The 23,524-nt window shown below is 36.8% G+C and overlaps 3 protein-coding genes and 1 long non-coding RNA gene across 7 annotated transcripts; 1 reads left to right on the top strand and 3 right to left on the bottom strand.

Moving 5' to 3' along the window:
* Positions 1-119: 119 nt before the first annotated feature.
* On the top strand, positions 120-17,930 carry LOC124887622. Of its 4 annotated transcripts, none has more exons than XR_007045400.1 (5): positions 120-582; positions 4,006-4,261; positions 4,353-4,428; positions 16,087-16,200; positions 17,399-17,930. It is a non-coding gene; the product is annotated as an uncharacterized LOC124887622 (long non-coding RNA). The 4 variants fall into 4 exon arrangements; XR_007045401.1 differs by having other exon boundaries at positions 16,087-16,195; XR_007045398.1 differs by having other exon boundaries at positions 127-582; positions 4,350-4,428.
* On the bottom strand, positions 2,402-3,286 carry LOC107843568 (fasciclin-like arabinogalactan protein 12). The gene has a single exon (XM_047397213.1). The coding sequence runs from the start codon at positions 3,281-3,283 to the stop codon at positions 2,498-2,500; it is 786 nt and encodes a 261-aa protein (XP_047253169.1). The 5' UTR covers positions 3,284-3,286; the 3' UTR covers positions 2,402-2,497.
* Positions 5,769-7,227, bottom strand: LOC107844566 (fasciclin-like arabinogalactan protein 11). The gene has a single exon (XM_016688948.2). The coding sequence runs from the start codon at positions 6,732-6,734 to the stop codon at positions 5,856-5,858; it is 879 nt and encodes a 292-aa protein (XP_016544434.1). The 5' UTR covers positions 6,735-7,227; the 3' UTR covers positions 5,769-5,855.
* A 3,558-nt stretch (positions 17,931-21,488) lies between the features above and the next one.
* Positions 21,489-22,917, bottom strand: LOC107845062 (fasciclin-like arabinogalactan protein 11). Its single transcript, XM_016689342.2, has one exon. The coding sequence runs from the start codon at positions 22,419-22,421 to the stop codon at positions 21,576-21,578; it is 846 nt and encodes a 281-aa protein (XP_016544828.1). The 5' UTR covers positions 22,422-22,917; the 3' UTR covers positions 21,489-21,575.
* Positions 22,918-23,524: the final 607 nt, after the last annotated feature.

The raw sequence follows: 23,524 nt of genomic DNA on the forward strand, positions 1-23,524 counted from the left end.
AGTAAAGGACATTTGCCACTGGCACCATGGACGACTTTTAATCTTTGGGTGGCAAGTATGTTATTTATACATAATTTATATATAGACCTACCTATATATTGAGTTTCCGTCAAAGTTTACGGGTGGCGTGGCCCTCACGGGCAGATCCGCCCCTGGTAGGAACTATGCTCTTTGTCCATAGTTTCAACATTCCTAGGGCTCGAACCTGAGATTTCTGGTTAAAGGTCCTATTTATTCCTGTGCAGTTCATAGTAGTAGTTGCTGGTGTACAATGGCTACATAGGTTACATGACAATCATGAATCATTACTCATGGATTTGTGGGTCAGGAGGTTAACTTAGTTGCAACTTGCAACTGTACTTGTCACAATCAAGAATATCTTGGTACAGCTGATGATAATGTAATGTAAGATAACAAATGATGATCCACCAAAATATTTGTTGTGTTACCTGATATCTTTTTGCAGTGTCAACGCATGACAGGATATCACAACCATTTTTAGCAGATGAGCTAAAACTTTCAGGAAGCTGATAATGATTATTGATGCTGAGAAATTTATTTCAATCATTCTGGATTTGTCAGGTAATTTTGCCACACTTTTCTTCTTGTACTTCTTCTAGACGGGAAAATCACCTTTTTTCCTCTTCCTCTCTGAGCAGTAATTTCACATTCAATTTTCAATTTATTGCATCAAACTCATAAAACTAATATCGCTGGAAAAGAATGCAGTATAATAATAAATAATCCCTTGTAGGTGACGAATGCAAGTCCTATGACTACATATCTACACTTCCTGTGTAATTCTCTTTAGATGAAATTTGGGTGGAAAAAAAATCAAAAAATAACATTAGACAGCAAAAGTGTGAAATTCTCTTGGTAGGAGAGCAAAACTTCTTATGTGTATCTTGTATGGTTTCTTCCCTTGTTCAAGATCACAAGACTTGCAAACAAAGTTTTTTTGTTTTCAATAACCGTGGTGTCTGGGCCAGCTTGCCGCACCTCGACACAAATAACTTTAAATCTATCATAAGCAATGTGACTTGAATCGACCAAGAGAAGATCTCCATTTTCTTGAGTGGAGATTTCTAAATGATTAACCTTCTTCATGTTTGTGACCTTCATTTGCCAGAAAGTCAGACATTTTTTTTCGTTCCACCAGATGTATATAATAGTAGCTCTCGTGTGTTCCAGCAAATTTTTACGGTCTTCAATAATAGTCCTGAAGATTAATGTTGTATGTCCTCCTCTTTGATAAGCTTGACAACAAGTAGATAGTTTGTTTCCACCTCTAATTCTTTATAACATATTTCTTTTGCTGCTTTTGAACCTTGTTTGATGCTCTATGGCTTTATAGCGAGGCTTGAAGTTGGCTTCATTTTACCTGTATAACTCAATATCCACTTTCCTTGTTCGTCTCTATAAATCCTTACAAATGCAGCATCTCTAGTTTGAGTCTTGAAATTGGCATTACTGGCGATCTGTAAATAGGGCAATGTTTGTATTAGGAAGTTGGCTAATATTGGAATGTGGTGGCATGGTGCTATGCACTCCTTAATTAAAGCCATGTCATGCCCTTTGCCTAGACATCATCTCTCATCAGGTTTAGCTAAATAATATTGGGAAAACAAAATAATAAAAGAAAACTTGAGCAGAGGATTTTTTTTTTTTGATAACTGTGGTGTCCGGGCCAGCTTGCACGCACCTCGACTAATTCCACGGGATACACGCTGCCTCCTCCAGCAACAACAAATGTTAGGTAACTATGTCCACCAAGGATAGAATAGATGGGAAGAAATCACCCAGTGTTTGTCTCTACTGAAAATTTAACCTGATACCTCATGGTGCTCGACCCACAACATTGACCACTAGGCCACTCCCTTGGATGCGTGGAGGAATTGAGATGCTTTACCCGTATCTTATAATTTTGAGTTGGATGTTCAAATTCTTTTGGTCAAATACATAGACGGCCCCTTAAAGTTGCTTCAGTTTCCTTTTCTTTTCTTTTTTTTCCTGATAACAACTTCAGTTTTTATTTCGACACCTTCACTAAAGTCGATACTTTAACACTCTAACATCATTCAAAGTGTGTCCGTTAAACTCTTTGCAAAGAAAAAAATTGTGAAAAAGAAAAAAGAAATGAGAAAGAGAAGAAAGGAAAAGTATGGAAAAAAGGTTATATAAGTGATTCACGCGCTCAACAATAACTGAAAGTCACTTTTTGCGCCACGTCAATCCGAGGTGTTTAATAGACACACTTGGAATGGTGTTGGAGTGTTCAACAGGTATTTTCCCTCTTTTAGGTGTAAATGTGAAAATTGGAGCCAACTTTAAAGGGCCGTCTGGATATTTGGCCAATTCCTTTAAAAGATAGCAAAATATGCAAACATGCAAGATGCTTGAGTACACATGAAAATTAACATCTTATTAAGTTCCACTTGAATAGTTAAATGTACATAACAAAATATCACATTTCACAAGCATGCTGGCATGTAACTTATTAGCTCATATACACAAAGCAAACAGAGAAGAAGAAAAAGCAGCCAGGATAGACCATTCCCTGGAACGTGTGGGGAAGAAGAGAAGTGGCACCAGACGGAACAACATTCACAGAGGAAGAATCCGAGGAGGGATCGTCCTTCTTTGGCTTTGATGGCTCTGGAGCAGGTGCTGGTGGTAATGGTTTGACAAAGAATTTCAAAGGAAGCAGTACCTTATCCACTTGGTAAATAGCTAATTGACTGTCAGTGTAAATTGTACTGGTCAGACTTGCATTAACAATCCCAGTTGTTATGTTCACTGCTGTCCCGTTTGTGGCTATATTGATGGGGAATTCACGATTAGTGGTTCCTCCAGCTTGTGTTTGTACAGGGTTGCTAGCCGTTTGGAACTGTGATAGGGAGAAATATGAGGGGAGGATATGGAATTTAACTAATTCAGCTTTCCGCTGATCACTGAAAGAGTTGAGGGTGCCAGTTTTCAGGTTCAAGAAAGCACCATCCGATGGAACAAACATGGTTATGCTGTTGGAGTTGTTTAGTAATGAGGTGATTTCACCCACTTCATGAGTGATTTGTAACAACTTGATGAACGTCGAACATGATCCAGCTTTCGCAAGGATTTTTATCACGTTTGGCAGACCAGGTGGTCCTGGAGCCGGAGCAGAGGCTACAACTGGGGACAATATTGGTGCTGGAGAAGAAGAAATAGTTGGTGGCGGTGAAGCCGGAGCAGAAGGTTGAGATGGGGGTAGTGAAGCTGGAGCTGAAGATTGAGTTGGTGGCATTGGAGCCATAGCAGGTGCTTGAGCCAAAATGCAAGTGAATTGGAGCAAGAAGAAAAACAAGAAAAGAAAGGGTGAGACTAAGTTGAAGTTCATTTTTTTTTCCCTTTATTTCGCTGAATTCGAATTTTGTTAGATGTGGAGGGAGAAGGAGAAAGTGTGCCAGTTATATAGTGAGCTGTGGGTTGATTTCTTGCTTCAAAATATTAAAGAAAAAAGATGTGATAATAGGTTTGGGGATAAAAGTTTGTGGGGTATTGGGATGAAAGAAATAGTTAGGTGAAAAGGTGGTGCAATTTATGGTGAGTTGAGAATAATAACTTATGTACTGTTATAATGCAGCTTCTAGCTTGCTTATGAAGGGAAAAACAGCTGGAGAAGTGAACTAATTCCTTTGTAGATACCATTAGCTAGATCTGTAAATATAATTGTATGTATAGCCACTTCAATCGTGTTCGTCATTTCTCCAAAATATCTTTTTTATCTGGCAACATGGTCAACTAGAAATTTTTATATTCACGATTCTTCATTAACCCATAGGTAAAATGCTCTAGCTTTCCATTCTCATGTGAGTCTGGAACGTGAATTGGCCATTCAGTTTATGTTGTGTGATTTGAGGAGGGTAAAGTAGTTAGGTAAAAATATTTCAAGTTTTTCTTTTTTACTTTATGCGTTTAGGGGCCTACTTACTCTACTAATCCATATTCATATTGCGTGGATGACAGAAATGCTTTCTTCCAAGAGTAACTCCATTTTCAGGGCTCGAACTTGAGATCTCTAGTTAAAGCTATAAGGATATCATCCATCCCACCAGACTCGTTGCTGGTATATTTCAAGTTGCATATATGCAATCACAAAATAAGTATAGCACAATCCTAAATGATTACTCATGAATTTGTGGGACAAGAGGCAAATTTAGTTGCAACTACACTGGTCACAATCGAGAAATTCTTGGTACAGCTGACGATAATGTAATGTAAGGTGATAAATGATAATCCTTGTATTTGTTGTGTTCTCTACTATCTTTTTGCAGTGTCAATGCATGACAGGATATCACAACCATTTTTAGCAGATGAGCTAAAACTATCAGGAGGATTAATAATGATTAGTGATGGTGAGAAATGTGTCAATCATTCTGGATTTGTAAGGTAATTATGCCACACTTTTCTGCTTGTACTTCTTCTAGACAGGAAAATCACATTTTTTCCTCTTCTCCTCTGAGCAGTAATTTCAAATTCTATTTTTAGTTTATCGCATCAAATTCATAAAACTAACTTTTGTAACGAAAAGTTTTTTCAATTATGCCTATATAATCACTGGGAAAAAAATGCAGTATAATGCTAAATGATCCTTTGTAGGTGACAAACGCGAGTTTTAGGACCACACATGTATACTTTCCGTGCAATTCTTAGATGAAATTTGGCTGGAAAACTATTTTTTACATTTGACAGAACAAAAGTGGTGAAATTTATTGACAGGACAGCAAACTTTATATGTGTCACTTAGATTGTTTCACCCCAAGTTCAAGATCACAAGACTTGCAAACGACGTTTATTTGCTTCTTTTTTCTTTTACATGGGAAAAGACAACAAATTACTTTAAATCTTTCATTAGCAACGTGACTTGAATCAATCAAGAGAAAAAACTCCATTTTCTTGAGTGGAGCTTTCCAAACGATCAAACCCTCTTTATTTCTATGACCTTCATTTGCCAGAAAATGGTCACATTTATTCTTCTTCCGCAAGATGTATGTAATAGTAGCCTTCATGGTTTCCAGCAAATTTTTATGATCTTCAATAATAGCCCTAACAAGTGATACTATCTGTCCTCTTTGATAAGCTTGACAACAAGTAGGCAGTTTGTTTCCACCTTTAATTCTTTATACCCAATTCTTTTTGTTAGTTTTGACCCTTGTTTGATGCTCCATAGCTCTATAGTGAGGCTTGAAGTTGGATTCGTCTTACCTGAAACCCGATATCTACTTCCCTTTGTCTCAAAAATTCCTTAAGTGCCGCATGTGCCTTGTTTGAGTCTTGACATTAGCATTACAGGCATTTTGAAAATAATGCAATATTTGTATCAGGAATTATACTAATTTTGGAATGTGGTGGCATGGTGCTATGCACTCCTGATTAAAGCCACTTCCTGTGGCTTTGCCTAGACATCATCATCTCTCGTCAGGTTTAGCTAAAAAATTATTGGGAAAACAAAATAATAAAAGAAAATTTATGCGGAAGAATTGAGCTGATATACCCATATCTTATAGTAATTCTGAAGTGGATATTCAAATTCTTTTAAAAGATAACATAATATGCAATTAAGATCTTTGAGAAGGACATAAATTGCAGTCACATAAATTGCCTATGTGTAATGTGAGAGCACCCCCTGGACTTAATATAGTAAAACATCTGATGTTTTAGTATGTTGCGTTTTCTGGTTTTCTTTTCTTTATGCTTTCAGCTGTCTGTAAATGAGGAGAACAATTGGATAGCTCACGAAAATTAACATCTTATGAAGTTTCACTTGAGTATACATAACAAAATATAACAAGCATGCTGGTATTGCATGCAACTGATTAGCTCATATACACAGAGAAAACAGAGAAGAAGAAAAAGGAGCCAGGATAGACCATTCCCCGGAACATGTGGGGAAGAAGAGAAGTGGCACCAGATGGAACAACATTAACGGAGGAAGAATCCGAGGAAGGATCATCCTTCTGTGGCTTTGATGGCTCTGGAGCAGGTGCTGGTGGTAATGGTGGGACAAAGAATTTCAAAGGAAGCAGTACTTTATCCACTTGGTAAATAGCTAATTGATTGTCAGTGTAAATTGTACTGGTCAGACTTGCATTCACAATTCCGGTTGTTATGTTCACTGCTGTCCCATTTGTGGTTATGTTGATGGGGAATTCACGATTAGTGGTTCCTCCAGCTTGTGTTGGTACAGGGTTGCTAGCCGTTTGGAACTGCGACAGGGAGAAATATGAGGGGAGGATATGGAATTTAACCAAGTCAGCTTTCCGCTGATCGCTGAAAGAGTTGAGGGTGCCAGTTTTCAGGTTCAAGAAAGCACCATCTGGTGGAACAAACATGGTTAAGCTGTTGGATTTGTTTAGATATGAAGTGATTTCACCAACTTCATGAGTGATTTGTAACAACTTGATGAACGTCGAACATGATCCAGCTTTCCCAAGGATTTTTATCACGTTTGGCGGACCAGATGGTCCTGGAGCCGGAGCAGAAACTACAATTGGGGACAATATTGGTGCCGGAGGAGAAGAAATAGTTGGTGGTGGTGAAGCCGGAGCAGAAGATTGAGCCAGGGGAAGTGAAGCCGGAGCCGAAGATTGAGTTGGTGGCATTGGAGCCATAGCAGGTGCTTGAGCCAAAATGCAAGTGAATTGGAGCAAGAAGAGGATCAAGACAAGAAAAGGTGACGCTAAGTTGTAATCCATTTTTCTTTCTTGATTTAGCTCAATTTGAAGTTGTCAGATGATGGGGGAGAAGGAGAATGTGTGCCAGTTATATAGTAAGCTGTGGGTTGATTTCTTGCTCCAAAATAATTAAAGAAAAAAGATGTGATAAGCGGTTTGGGGAAAAAGTTTGTGGGGTACTGTGACGACAGAAATTGCTAGGTGAAAAGGTGCAATCTAAGGGTGAGCTGAGAATAATATGTTGTTTACTGTTAAAAGACAGCTACTGGCTTGATTATGAAGAGAGAAACAGCTGAGGAAGTGAACTAATCCTTTGTAGATACTATTATATACATCCGTACATAGATTTGTATGTATAGCCACTTCAATCGTGTTCGTCCTTTCTCCAAATATCTTTTTTTTCTGGGAACATGGTAAATTAGACGATTTTTCATTCACCTATGGATAAAATGCTCTAGTTTTCCATTCTTGTATGAGTCCGAAAATTGAATTGGCCATTCAGTTATTTTGTGTGATTTGAGGTGGGTAAAGTAGTTAGGTAAAAATATCTCAAGTTGCCTGTTTTGCTTTATGCATTAGTGTCAAGACCCGAACCGAGGCCTGACCGTAACGAGCATCCCGAACCACGAAGGCTCGGTACGTCCTTCTATATCTGGTGATCATGCACATCATTCATATAATGAAAAGGAATGCGGAAATACAAAATACAACGGAATCATGGTCATAAGTCTAATGTGATCAATAATGGAAAATGAACTCCAAAACCATCTATCAACATCTGAAAACCGTTTGCGAAATCTCTACTACATGACTAATGACAACTGTCTGAAAACAGGGACAAGGACCCCAGTAGACCAAAACGGAAATAAACGACATAATCTGGAAAGACGGGCCTTCTGGAATAGAGAAGGCTCACCAACTTAACACTACAACTCTGTCTAATAAATCTACTACCTTTCTGGACCCCTAGACTGAGCCTTAGAACCTGGAGGGAGGAGGGGGGTCAATACAGATGTACTGGTACGCAAATCAATCCAAAATAAAGCTTTTATATATATAAAATAATGAGAGAGCAATTTGTCAAAATATCATGCACGTAATAGTTCTAAAACACATGGGCACTTTTCTAAAACTCATAAATCATTCTTGTCAATGCAAAAATATGATCTTTGTATTACTTCTGAGTTAGGTGACACTCCCCTACAAGTCTGATATTCCACGGGCTATATGAAATCCATCGTTGAATCGGCGGGGAAGCCCCCAACCTAAGTGCCGCAAGGGATGGAGTGTCTGAGTCTGATACGCCACAAGGCTCTAGGCCAGCATAATATAATAACCCAGATTGGCAAATTACGATTTTGGACAACGGGTTGTATGAACCCATGCCTTCTTCGGGGAATCACCTAAGCTCTCTTTATGCCCATTTTTATCCTATTCTGAATCATGCATTTTTCTAGTTTCAACATCTGAAAAGTCTGATTTCAAATATGCATTCTATTTTGTTCTGAATTATCATGGCATAATCTGAATTGATGTCGTCACACCAAGACTTGCAAGTTCTATTTCTGAGCCATAATGCATCATGCATGATTCTTTCATTAAAACACAGTCCAGAACACCCAAACATGCAAATAGTATAAGAGTTTTCATGTTCCGAAAGCATAAGTCAAAACTATGCAAGAACTCTTCAAATATAAGGTGGTCATGTGCTTTTGGCAAAATCCATGCACTCTTTCATTATATTCATTCTCAACATTTTTCAATATAAACAACCCTCTCTTTGGAATTCAAGATTCATAAATCAAAACACTTCGTAACATGTTTTTCAAGATGCATTTCAAAACAATCCATATTATATGATAAGTAAGGAAAATCATAATAAGAGAGGGATTTTCACATGAATCATACTCTCAATTCAATCATCAATATTAAAACATGTACATATATACATATGTCAATTCGAATAAATTTGGAAAAGGTCTAAAGACCAAAACAATACCGTCAAAACTTCTAAAAACATAATTATATTCATAAATTCAATATCCCATTCTTAAAATCATGATTTCTATGCCCATGAGATTTGAGGAAAACCTCGCGTACCTCAATTACGGAGAATAATGGATTATTCTTGAAGCCTACGATTTGGGGATTCCAAATCTTCAATCAATCTTTAAAACCCACGGTTGAATCTTGAGGGACCTTGATATTTTGGTTGAGACCTTAAGGGTTAGTTCTTGAGGGAAATTGGCGAAAAGAGTGTATTTTTGGTGAATTAGGGGCTGAATTTCGGTGTTTTTGATGATTGGGGTCGAAGGGAAAGGACCAAAATGACCCTTGACCCTTAAGAAGCTAAAACTATGTGGGAATAGGCCCCGCATCGCAAACCATAATTGGGTTAATTTTCTCTCGCGACGCAACCCCCATTCAGGTCAAGCAAAACTCGCGTCGCGGGGCTATCGCGACCCCTCACTGCCTCTGATGGCATAAATTTTCAGTTGGCTATCGGAATTTGATGAAATTGGTATCGTTGGAAAGCTGATTCGAAGATCTTTCATTTGATATATATTAGGCCCTCTAATTCGTTATATAAAAATATTTATGACCAATTGAAGTTGATCAAAGTTTCAACGCTCACTCAAACTCGAACGATAGGAAAGTTTTCAACTCGTCCTTGAGTTTGGGGACCTCTATCATCTCAATTCAAGCTCAAATAGGTTCCCACACTACATAATTGATTAACATGCCAAATTGGCATAGGATTTATGGCTTTTGGATCATTTACGCATAGAAATGACAGTTTTCGTTCTAGCCCGAAATGTAGGGTGTTACATTATCTCCCCCTTGGGATCATTCCTTCTATAATGATGAGTAGGAATGTTGAATTCTTTAAGGTATGGAATAATGAGGACATAATATGTTTTCTAAAAAGGATATAGGCGAGCTGAAACATTTAAACTTCTATCATGAAACTGAATTCTGAGTTGACTTGACTTTTCTTGCTTCAAGAAACTGATTCGTGCTGAAAGTTTAGGATTCCTTGAAATGTTCATGACCCAATCATATATATTGAATTTGGAAGTGATAACTTATGCAAGTACAAATCATAACACAGAAAGACTTAGATCATACAAGGGTATTACACTGTCTGAGCTAAAATATTTGAAAAAATTTGAGATTATGCGCTGAACTCTTATGAACTGAGTCATGACTAAATAGTTGAATCTGAAACATGGTGCTTGGAATGAACTGAATTCACAATTTATATGGATGGAATACATTATCTCTTGTAGATGTTCATACGCATGAGACTTCGGATAACAGGATTGGGTGAAAAGGTGGAAAACCAAAGTAGTTTGTCTGCCTGACTGTTGAACTAAATTACACTGGAAACTTATACTTAACTGGAGTATCTCTTCAACAGTCTTTCTAAAGAAGTTCTAGTAACATCAGGGAGCAAAGAATCTTGGGCATGTGTTACACCAGACATTCATCTATGGAATCACAACAACGACACCCTCTATAGCATGAAATATAAACATATAACTCATAAACTAGGATAGAATTACCAGGCCTTAGGCAATGCAACTTCTTACTTTCAAGCTTATCACACTTCTCGAATATTCCTCAACTATACTATTCTTCCTAAATAACATACTCGTTGTTTCAAATTGTAATCCTCACATGTGTATTGATAAATCTTTCTACTAATGTCTAAAGTAGCTTAAATCCTTTCACCGTGATCAAGCCTAACTCTAAATCACAAAATACAACATGCCACACTACAATATTAGTCTAAATCCTATGATTCAATCTTATATATATATCGTGCCTAAGCATATCTTGCCTTACCACTTCAATGACTAACTCTTATCACTTACTATGGATTCACTAGCGCATATTACGTTCCTCCACTTAAATCTCAACATATCATTCAAGCCTATCTTTATAACCAATATGAACTTCAAGACAAACACCCATAAAGACATACTTTATATATTCCCGAAACCACTACCAATACAACTTCCACTCGCTACCCCAAGAACATACATACACAAATTTCAACTAACCATCACATGTATCAAAGATTTGGCCCCAGTCTTACTTCACACTTATGGCCTTATCTAAAATAAGCATACTATGATCTTCCATCAACAAGAAATATTTACTCATCACCACAATCATTACATAAGGAGGAGTCACAAAAAAGTTAGAACATAAGACCTTGAAGCATGAAAGGATACTATATGAGGCTTGACACATAACTGAGCCCTAAGAAATAGCAATTCAACATCAGGGATTCATCAAAGTGATCTTAATTGAGAGTATACCTGTCTATAAGCTGAATCTCGCCAGTCATTTGGCGTGTAGCATGAGTTATGTGAACTGAGCGCACTATAAAGCGTGAGTACATGGATCATGAGCTGTATGACCTTAATTCGGAGTTCATAACTTATGGAATGTGATCCTGACTACTGAATGAACTGGAATTCCTCATTTAGGAACTGGAAGAGCACGTGATTCTCTATCATATACATGAACATGAACTATGATCATGGAACTGAATGTGAGGCATTAGTGGGTATTGGGATAACTGAAAAATACTAAGATAAGAATAAGTTGAGTTTCACCCTCACTTTTTGACGTTCTATATCATACTGCATCACTACAATACATGAAATTAATAGAACTTAACTCGAATGGCTACACCTAGAAGGGGAAAACCCACTGCTAATCCTACCCTCTGAGACTACTATGTCTACTAGACACATGCAACATGTAATGGTCTTAGAAAATATTGTGACTCCATATCACCTTGGGAATACTTATACCTCATACATACTACATCATACTTCGCTATGAATCAAATAAACTTAATCTGTTCCATACATCGTTCAAGTCTATTAGATCACTTCTATATAACTAGTGTTCATTAACCAAGAAATCTTCACATCTACCTTCATGGACATCAACTGTTCAAACTTAGTACTAGTGCTATGCATGATTTACAACCCAACCTGACACATGACTCTCACTTGAAAACCATGAAATAAACATCAAGAAACACTAGCACACTAAAACTTCAAAACCACAATATTCGATCATGACCTTACGGTTTTTCCTTAACATAACTCGTTAGCACGCACTATTTTCTTATCATTAGCCTACTAATTTATTCTCACAAAACATAAATCATTAACCTCATGCCACTATTCTTACATCCATATCCTACATTAAATTCAAGCCAATAGTCTAGCATCAATTATCTACCACCAATGAAGAAGGAAACATTATATACTAGCCCATCAAATTGGGACATTCTAACCAAATACCTCAAAAATCTACTAATACCTTCTCACAAGTAGTACTAGTTTACAACTACCAACAAAAAGAAGGTCAAGGGAGGGGGGGGGGGGGGCGTAAAGTCACATAATAGACATGGTCAACCTTAATCTTATATTATAACCCCATACAATCCTATATACTTATATGACTCTCTCACATCACACTTACTTACCCCAGCGGGCATTTAGACTACCTTCAAATTCCACATTCGACAATGAGTCCATACTTACAACTTATTGGCTAATCTAGCCATTTTCATACTTTAAGCAAACAACAATTCACCTTGACTAATAACTCCTTCTTTACCTTCTACTAAACTAACACATAAGGACGCACACTTCATTACCAACTCAATCTCATGTGAAAAGATTTGACTATACAAATATACAACCAACATAAGAACAAGTTGCTAGTGAATCGAAATAGGCCTCACACGGCTTCACTAGACTTTGATTTTTGTATTTTGAACAAGAAAATGAAATGAATAACAAGGAAACTATGCTAGTGAATCGAAAGAGACCCACACGGTTTTACTAGACTTTGATTTTTCAAAAATACCATGATAACAAGATTACATATTACAAGAGATAGACAATTGACACACAATTTGCAATGATCTAAGAATATATATCTTACTCTGTATAAATAAAATCTGAGTCAAACACTTCCCCCATAGACTACCATACCATCCACACATGCCACTAGGTACCACATTAATCTATCACTATAAAGGGGTAAATCATCCTCAAAAATTGGTTATTCAACTATAACTATTTAGTTACATAAAAGTCATCCTCACTGTGACCTCTGAACTTGTGGCTTCATTTCACCAACTTGTTGGTCTAATCTCACTACCAATGGCTCATGACACTGACACTTTAACTTATGCTACTATTCGGGTGGAAATAAAGTTCCAACAATTCTGCTACACATCATTCCCCTTTTAGGCATGACTTCTGCAACATAAATCTGAAAAGGACGGAATACACTTAATACTGCAGGCTGAAAAATACGATTTCATTAAAATCAAGGTTCACACTAGAACCAACACACTCTGAAGCACTAACGAACACTTCTCAAGTCCTTGCAGAAACCTAATATGATTTAATCAGAAAGGACCAAACCATTTAGACTCTAAGCTTCTGTACTTGAATCAACCCAATAATGAGACATATCTGAGAACATCAGAGTAAGGAAAAAATTAGGATGATTGTTACTTTCGTATAGACGACACCATCACACTAGTTAGAGTATGAACGAGGAACATTCTGACTCCATACCACGAACTAGAACATGAAAAAAGGAAAACAATCCTAAACGCCTAGTAGCCTCCTATTTATAAGTGTGGCGTGCTACACACCCATAAATAAGACTCTACCCGATGCGATTTTGTAGACACCCTGGTACCATGAACTGTGCTCTGATACCAAGTTTTTCACGACCCAAACTGAGGCCCTAGCCGTAATGAGCATCCCAAACCACGAAGGCTCGGTACGCCCTTCTGTATCTGGTGATCATGCACATCATTAATATAATGAAAAGGAATATGAAAATACAAAATACAACGGAATCATGGTCATAAGTCTAATATGATCAATAATGGAAAATGAAATCCAAAACCATCTATTAATATCTAAAACCCGTCTACCAAAATCTCTACTACATGACTAATGAAAACTGTCTGAAAACTGAGACTAGGCCCCCCAGTAGACCAAAATAGAAATAAACGACATAATCCGAAAAGATGGGCCTTCTGGAATAGAGAAGGCTCACCAACTTAACACTACAACTCTGTCTAATAAATCTACTGTCTTTCTGAACCCCTAGACTGAGCTTAAGAACCTGGTGGGAGGAGGGGGTTCAATACAGATGTACTGGTACATAAATCAATCCAAAATAAAGCTTTATATATATAAAATAATGAGAGATCAATTTGTCAAAATATCATGCACGTAATAGTTCTAAAACACATGGGCACTTTTCTAAAACTCATAAATCATTCTTGTCAATGCAAAAATCTGATCTTTGTATTACTTCTGAGTTAGGTGGCACTCCCCTACAAGTTTGATATTCCATGGGCTATATGGAATCCGCCATTGACTCGGGGAAGCCCCCAACCCAAGTATGCCGCAAAGGTTGGAGTGTTTGAGTCTGATACGCCACAAGGCTCTAGGCCAGCGTAGTATAATAAACCAGATCGGTAAATCATGGTTTTGAGCAACAGGTTTTCTGAACCCATGCCTTCTTCGGGGAACCACCTAAACTCTTTTTATGCCCATTTTTATCCTATTCTGAATCATGCATTTTTCTAATTTCAATATCTGAATAGTCTGATTTCAAACATACATTCTATTCTATTTTAAATTATCATGGCATAATCTGAATTGATGTCGTTACACCAAGACTTGCAAGTCCTATTTCTGAGCCATAATGCATCATGCATGATTCTTTCATTAAAACACAGTCCAGACCACCCAAACATACAAATAGTATAAGAGTTTTCATGTTCCGAAAGCATAAGTCAAAACTATGCAAGAACTCTTCAAATATAAGGTGGTCATGTGCTTTTGACAAAATTCATGCACTCTTTCATTATATGCATTCTCAACATTTTTCAATATAAATAACCCTCTCTTTGGAATTCAAGATTCATAAATCAAGACACTTCGTAACATGCTTTTCAAGATGCATTTCAAAACAATCCATATTATATAATAAGTAAGGAAAATCATAACAAGAGAGGGATTTTCACATGAATCATGCTCTCAATTCAATCATCAATATTAAAACATGTAAATATATACATATATCAATTCGAATAAATTTGGGGAAGGCCTAAAGACCAAAACAATACCGTCAAAACTTTTAAAAACATAATTATATTCATAAATTCAAAATCCCATTCTTAAAATCATGATTTCTATGCCCATGAGATTTGAGGAAAACCCCGCGTACCTCGATTACGGAGAATAATGGATGATTCTTGAAGCCTACGGTTTAGGGATTCCAAATCTTCAATCAATCTTTAAAACCCACGATTGAATCTTGAGGGATCTTGATACTTTGGTTGAGACCTTAAGGGTTATTTCTTGAGGGAAATTGGCGAAAAGAGTGTATTTTTGGTGAATTAGGGGCTGAATTTCGGTGTTTTTGACGATTGGGGTCGAAGGGAAAGGACCAAAATGCCCCTTGACCCTTAAGAAGCTAAAACTGTGCGGGAATAGGCCTCGCGTCATGACCCCTAATTGGGTTAATTAGCCCTCGCGACGCGACCCCCATTCAGGTCAAGCAAAACTCGCGTCGTGGGGCTATCACGACCCCTCACTGCCTCTGATGGCATAACTTTTCACTCAGTTATCGGAATTTGATGAAATTGGTATCATTGGAAAGATGATTCGAAGAGATTTCATTTTATATATATTAGGCTCTCTAATTCATTATATAAAAAGAGTTATGACCGATTGAAGTTGACCAAAGTTTCGACGCTCACTCAAACTCGAACGATAGGAAAGTTTTCAACTCGTCCTTGAGTTTGGGGACCTCTATCATCTCAATTCATGCTCAAATCGGTTCCCACACTACATAATTGATTAACATGCCAAATTGGCATAGGATTTATGGCTTTTGGATCATCTACGCATAGAAATGACGGTTTTCGTTCTAGCCCGAAATGCAGGGTGTTACAGTTAGAGGCCTACTCACTCTAATATTCGTATTGTGAGGATGACAGAATTGGTTTCTTCCAAGAGTATCTCCATTTTCAAAGCTCGAACTTGAGATCTCTAGTTAAAGATGTAAGGATATCATCCATCCCACCAGACTCGATGGTGATATATTTCAAGTTGCATATATGCAATCACAAAATAAGTATAGGAAATGATTACTAATGGATTTGTGGGACAAGAGGCTAATTTAGTTGTAACTGCACTAGTCACTATCGAGAATATCTTGGTACAGCTGACGATAATGTAATGTAAGATAACGAGTGATAATCCATATATTTCTTGTGTTGTCTTCTATCTTTTTGCAGTGAATGCATGACAGGATATCACAATCATTTTTAGAGATGAGCTAAAACTTTCAGGAGGATTGATAATGATTAATGGTGCTGAGAAATTTGTTTCAATCATCCTGGAATGGTAAGGTAATTTTCGGACGCTTTTCTGCTTGTACTTTTCTCCTCTTCCTCTCTGAGCAGTACTTTCACATTTAATTTTCAGTTTATTGCATCAGACTCATAAAACTAACTTTTGTAACATAAAAGTTTATTTTAATTATGCCTATATATCACTGGCAAACGTGAGTCCTATGAATACCCATCTATACTTTCTGTGCAATTCTCTTTAGATGAATTTGGTTGGAAAACTATTTTACATTTGACAGTGCAGAAATGGTGAAATTTTTTGATGGGAGAGCGAACTTTTTATGCGTATCTATTAGATTGTTTCACCTCTAGTTCAAGATAACAATACTTGCAAACAAAGTTTATTTGCTTTTTTTTTTTTTTTAACATGGGAAAAGACCACAAATTACTTTATAGCAATGTGACTTGAATCGACAAAGTGGAGTTTTCCAAACGATCAAACCCTCTTTATGTCTGTGACCTTCATTTGCCAGAAAGTCGGCACATTTCTTCTCCTTAGATCAGATGTATATAACGGTAGCTTTTGTGGTTTCCAACGAATTTTAACGGTCTTCAATAATAACCCTAAAGGGTGATGCTGTGTGTACTCTTTGATAAGCTTGACAACAAATAGACAGTTTGTTTCCATTTTCCACCTCTAATTCTTTATACCCTATTTCTCTTGCTACTGTTGGCCCTTGTTTGATGTTCCATGACTTTATGTGGGGCTTGAATTTGGCTTCGTATTACCTGCATAACTCAATATCTACTTTGTTTGTCTCTGGAAATCCTTCCAAATGCAGCATCTCTTGTTTGACTCTTGACATTGGTGTTAGTGGCATTCTGTAGATACGGCAATGTTTGTATTAGGAAGTTGGCTAATTTTATAATCAGGTGGCATGGTGCTATGTACTCCTTTCGTTAAAGCCACTTCCTGTGCATTTGCCTAGACACCATCATCGCAAATTTAGCTAAATAATATTGGGAAAACAAAATAATAAAAGAAAACTTATGCAGAAGAATAGAGCTGATATACCCATATCTTATAGTAATTTTGAAGTGGGTATTCTAATTCTTTATAAAGATAACACAATATGTGTCGTATTTTGGTTTTGATGATTTACAAACAAGAATGCAAGGGACCTGGTCCTTGCTGTGCTGATTTAACAATCAAAGGAAGCTTTGTACGGCTGTAAACTGTACTGTCTGTTTTGGCTAGTGGTGATGCAGCTGGCGCGCTAACACCTGGACCAATAGAGTGGCGCTAAGGTCTTACTCTCTCTTATAAAAGGAAGATGTGGCATCAGCAAAACTTAGCTTTTGCAATCAAAAGTTTACTCTCTGAAGCAAAAGCCTTTTTCATCAGATTACTGCTCACTTTCAACAAGGGACCTGATAGAACAGCAGTTCAGATTTTGTTGATTTCTTGAGTTGTAGTCTTTTGTGCTTACCATTGTAAACCTACTCCTATGTTATAAAGGATTGTAGGTATCAGTCTTGTCTAGGTCTTAGATTGAGTCGTGTTAACTAGAGCTAGTTATCGATTCAGCTTTGGTTTAGTCAAGATTTCTTCATCATGCCTTATGTTATTCTGGGTAGAGTTACCTAGGGAATCAACTAGAGTTGGTTGATTTGAAGGGTGCAATAGGGTTGCTGCACAAATCTTACTGGAAATCCTGTGAGATAGATTGTGTTTTTCCCTCCCTTGTGCAAGGAGCTTTTCACGTAAATATTGAGTGTTCTTTATTTCAGTTCTTTACGTTTATCTTATTTATTTATTGTTCTATTGTTCAAAGGACGTGGTCCCTTTACTTGTAGCGGACTCGTATAAGCCAGCAATATGCAATTAAGTTCTTTTAGAAGAAGGCTGTAAACTGCAATCACATATACAAAAAGTTTCCAATGTGTAATGTGAGAGCACCTCTGGACTTAGGACTATAGTACAACAGCTTATGGTTAAGTATATTGCTGTTTTCTTCTTCTTTTTTTTAAACTGTCTGTAAATGAGGAAAACTATTGGTAAATAAACATCATATTTAGTTCCACTTGAATGTACATAGCATATTATCACAAGCATGCTGGTATTGCCTGTGACTTATTAGCTCATATACACAAAGCAAACAGAGAAGAAAAAGGAACCAGTTATATAGTGAGCTGTGGATTGATTTCTTGCTCCAAAATAATTAATAAAAAAATTTGTGATAAGAGGTTTTGGGGAAAAAGTTTGTGGGGTGTTGTGATGACAGAAATTGTTAGGTGAAAAGGTGCAATCTAAGGTGAGTAGAGAATAATATGTTATTTACTGTTATATGCAGCTACTAGCTTGATTATGAAGGCAAAAAACAGCTGAGGAAGTGAACTAATTCCTTTGTAGATACTATTATATAGATCCATAAATAGATTTGTATGTATAGCCACTTCAATCGTGCTCGTCCTTTCTCCAAAATTATCTAGACATTATTATATTCATGATCCTTTATTCACCTATGGATAAAATGCTCCAGTTTTCCATTCTCATATGAGTCCGGAAAGTGAGTTGGCCATTCAGTTACGTTGTGTGATTTGAGATGGGTAAATTGTTAGGTAAAAATATTTCAAATTGTCTTTTTTGCTGTATGTGTTTAGAGGCCTACTTCACTTTACTAATCCATATTCGTCTTGCATGGATGATAGAAACACTTTCTTCCAAGATTATTTCCATTTTCAGAGTTCGAACATGAGATCTCTAGTTAAAGGTGTAAGGATATCATCCATCCCACCAGACTCGTTAGTGGTATATTTCAAGTTGTATATGCAATCATAAAGTAAGTATAGGACAATTGTAAAATGATTGCTCGTGGATTTGTGGGACAAGAGGCTAATTTGGTTGCAACTGCACTGGTCACAATCAAGAATACCTTGGTACAGCTGACGATAATGTAATGTAAGATAACAAGTGATAATCCATAATCCATATATTTGTTGTGTTATCTGCTGTCTTTTTGCAGTGAATGCATGACAGGATATCACAACCATTTTTAGCAGATGAGCTAAAACTTTCATGAGGACTAATAATGATTAGTGATGCTGAGAAATGTGTCAATCATTCTGGATTTGTAAGGTAATTATGCCACACTTTTCTGCTTGTACTTGTTCAAGACAAGAAAATGACCTTTTTTCCTCTTCCTCTCTGAGTAGTAATTTGACATTCAATATTTATTTTGCTGCAGAAAAATCATTAAACTAACTTTTGTAACAAAAGCTTATTTAATTATGCCTATATATCACCGGCAAAAAAAGCAGTAATGCTACATGATCACTTTTAGGTGACAAACGTGAGTCCTATGACTGCACATCTATACTTCCTGTGCAACTCTCCTTAGATGAATTTGCTTGGCAAACAATTTTTTACATTTGACAGCGCAAAAGTGGTGAAATTTCTTGAAGGGGGAGAGCAAAGTTTTTATGCGTATCTTAGATTGTTACACCGGGCGGATCTACAGGGGTTCACTGGTATCATGGCACCCGCAAACTTCGATCGGATAACTTTATGTATATATATATATATATATATTGAATAAAATCGGTATATTATTCAAGTGCCATCCGGTGCAGCAGTTGAGGATGTAATGCCAGTGGCAAACGCGCTGAAAACTTAATCTTTGTTTGACTCCTTTTTTTTTTGGGTAATCTTTATTTAAGAATTTTTAACTTAAAGTGTAGAGCATAATTGAAGATTCCTTCTTCTTTCAAATTTATAGTTAACCTCCCCTCGTAAATCATAATAATGATGCTTGGCTTGATGTTATAATTTCTTAACAATAGAATTGGAAATATCCATTGAATGTTGGCAACTATTTTGTACTTTCACGCTGACTGATAAGTTGAATTTAACTCTTATTTACACAATTTATAGTAATAACAACAACAACGACAACAAACCCAATGTATTCACACATAGTGGGTATGAAGAGGGTAAAATGTATACAGTCCACACACTACCTCCGGAGAAATAGAAAGGTTGTTTTCGATAGTATTTATAATAATAATCACATTTTTATTATTTGATTTATTTGTCTATATAAATTGAAAAGACAAATAATCAAATCGAAACCCAAAGTATATAAAATCGACAAAATATTTGTCTTATTTGGAGCAGTGTAAATAGCATAACATAAAGCAAAAAATTAACTGATTTCCAGCTGAATTCGTAAAAATTAGGTTCTTCGATAATGTTTCAATGAAATTTTCCTTCAAAAATCTCTTACTAACAAGCCAAATTCCAGTGGAACGCCCATAAAAATTATCCTTTTTGAGTAGTAGCTTTAACGTTAAAAGTGACATGACACCCGCAATCTCGAAATCCTAGATCCGCCTCTGTAATACACCCCTAGTTCAGGATCACAAGACTTGCAAACGAAGTTTATTTGTTTCTTTTTCCAAACATGGAAAAGACAACAAATTACATTAAATCTTTCATAAGTAACGTCATTTGAATCGACCAAGAGGAACAAAAAACTCCATTTTCTTGAGTGGAGCTTTCCGGACGATCAAACCCTCTTTATGTATATAATTTGCCAGAAAACCGGCACATTTATTCTCCCTTCCACCAGATGTATCTACTAGCAGCATTCATGGTTTCCAGCATATTTTTACGATCTTCAATAATAGCGCTAAAGACTGATACTATGTCAACTCTTTGATAAGCTTGACAACAAGTAGGCAGTTTGCTTCCACTTCTATTTCTCTGTCGCCGATTCTTTTTGTTAGTTTTGACCCTTGTTTGATGATCCGTAGGTGTATAGTGAGTCTTGAAGTTGGCTTCGCCTTACCTGAAACCCTAAATTCAGTCTCTCAAAATCCTTAAATGAAAAATCTCTTGTTTGAGTCTTGACATTAGCCTTACTGGCATTTTGTAAATAGGGCAATGTACGTATTAGGAAGTAGGCTAACCTTGGAATGTGATAGCATGGTGCTATGCACTCCTTACTTAAAACCACTTCCTGGCCTTTGCCTAGACGTCACCATCTTTCATCAGCTTTAGCTAATTAATATTGTGAAAAAAAATAGATACTTACACGGAGGAGTTGAGCTGACTTACCCATATCTTAAAGTAATTTTTAAGTGGATGTTCAAATTTATTTTAAAAGATAATGTAATATGCAATTAACATCTATGCCAAGAAGGCCAGAAATGGGATTGCCTATGTGTAATGTGAGAGAACCCATGGACTTAGGACTATAGTACAACAGCTTATGTTCTAGTATGTTTATGTTCTTTTTTTTTTTTTTTTGGCTTTTAGCTGTCTGTAAATGAGGAGAATTATTGGATAGGTAGTCAAAAATAACATCTTATTAAGTTCCACTTGAATGTACATAACATAATATCACAAATGTGCTGGCTTTTCATGCGACTTATTAGCTCATATACACAAAGCAAACAGAGAAGAAGAAAAAGGAACCAGGATAGACCATTCCCCGGAACATGTGGGGAAGAAGAGAAGTGGCACCAGATGGAACAACATTAACAGAGGAAGAATCCGAGGAAGGATCATCCTTCTGTGGCTTTGATGGTGCTGGAGCAGGTGCTGGTGGTAATGGTGGGACAAAGAATTTCAAAGGAAGCAGTACTTTATCCACTTGGTAAATAGCTAATTGACTGTCAGTGTAAATTGTACTGGTCAGACTTGCATTAACAATCCCAGTTGTTATGTTCACTGCTGTCCCATTTGTGGTTATGTTGATGGGGAATTCGCGATTAGTGGTTCCTCCAGCTTGTGTTGGTACAGGGTTGCTAGCCGTTTGGAACTGTGACAGGGAGAAATATGAGGGGAGGATATGGAATTTAACCAAGTCAGCTTTCCGTTGATCGCTGAATGAGTTGAGGGTGCCAGTTTTCAGGTTCAAGAAAGCACCATCTGGTGGAACAAACATGGTTAAGCTGTTGGATTTGTTTAGATATGAAGTGATTTCACCAACTTCATGAGTGACTTGTAACAACTTGATGAACGTCGAACATGATCCAGCTTTCGCAAGGATTTTTATCACGTTTGGCGGACCAGATGGTCCTGGAGCCGGAGCAGAGGCTACAATTGGGGACGATAATGGTGCTGGAGGAGAAGAAATAGTTGGTGGTGGTGAAGCCGGAGCAGAAGATTGAGCTGGTGGTATAGGAGCCATAGCAGGTGCTTGAGCCAAATTACAAGTGAATTGGAGCAAGAAGTAGAACAAGAAAAGAAAAGGTGACACTATGTTGCAAGTCATTTTATTTTCTTGATTTAGTATTATTTGAAGTTTTCTGATGATGCTTGAGAAGTGAATGACACCAGTTATATAGTGAGCTGAGATGCAATTCTTGCTCAAAAATAATTAAAACATAAAAAGATGTGATTAGAGGTTGAGGGAAAAAAGTTTGTGGGGTAATGGGATGAAAGAAATTGTTAGGTGAAAAGGTGCAATTTAAGGTGAACTGAGAATAATATGATAAGAAATGTTATAATTTATAATGCAGCTGCTAGCTTGTTTATAAAGGCAAAAGAATAGCTGGGGAAGTGAATTAATTTCCGTTGTCGATGCCATTCAGTTTTTCTTGTGTGATTTGAGGTGGATAAAATAGTTTGAGGAAATTTTTTTTTTTTTTTGGTTGCTTTATGCATCCTGTATCTTTTACCTCGACTAATCTAGATTCGCGTCGAGTACAGACACTGCTTCCTATCAAGGGTTTCTCCTTTTTTAGAGTTCAATCCTGAGATATCTAGTTTAAGGTGAAAGTATACCATACATTCCACTTTTAACTCATTGACAGTATAGTTCAAGTTGCATGTATAAAATCACTACAGTTACAGGATAATCATAAATAATTACTCATGGATCTGTGGGACAAGAGGCTAAATTTTAGTTGCAACTGCATTGGTCACAATCAAGAATATCTTGGTACAGCTGATGATAGTAAGATAACAAATGATGATCCACCAATATATTTGTTGTGTTATCTGATATCTTTTTGCAATGTCAACGCATGACAGGATATTACTACCAATTTTAGTAGATGAGCTAAAATTTTCAGGAGGATCTGATAATGATGCTGTGTTCTATCAATCTGGATTTGTAAATAAAGCATCAATGTCACGTTTTTCTGCTACAACTATGCCATAATTTCAAGCAAGATAAGTCGTTTTTACGATATCATATTGTCCATGTTGCTCCTTTTTAAGTCTGTTTCTTCCCATAGTATAGTCTACCATGGTTAACCTTATAAGTTCTTCAGTTAATCATCAAAGTTAAACAATCCATTTACCTTTATCTTTTTGGGCAATTGGAAAGGATTAAAAGGGCAGCTTACGATCGTTCAAAAGCAACATCGCTTA

Source organism: Capsicum annuum, chromosome 10 (assembly GCF_002878395.1).
Source record: "Capsicum annuum cultivar UCD-10X-F1 chromosome 10, UCD10Xv1.1, whole genome shotgun sequence".
Lineage (NCBI taxonomy): Eukaryota > Viridiplantae > Streptophyta > Magnoliopsida > Solanales > Solanaceae > Capsicum > Capsicum annuum.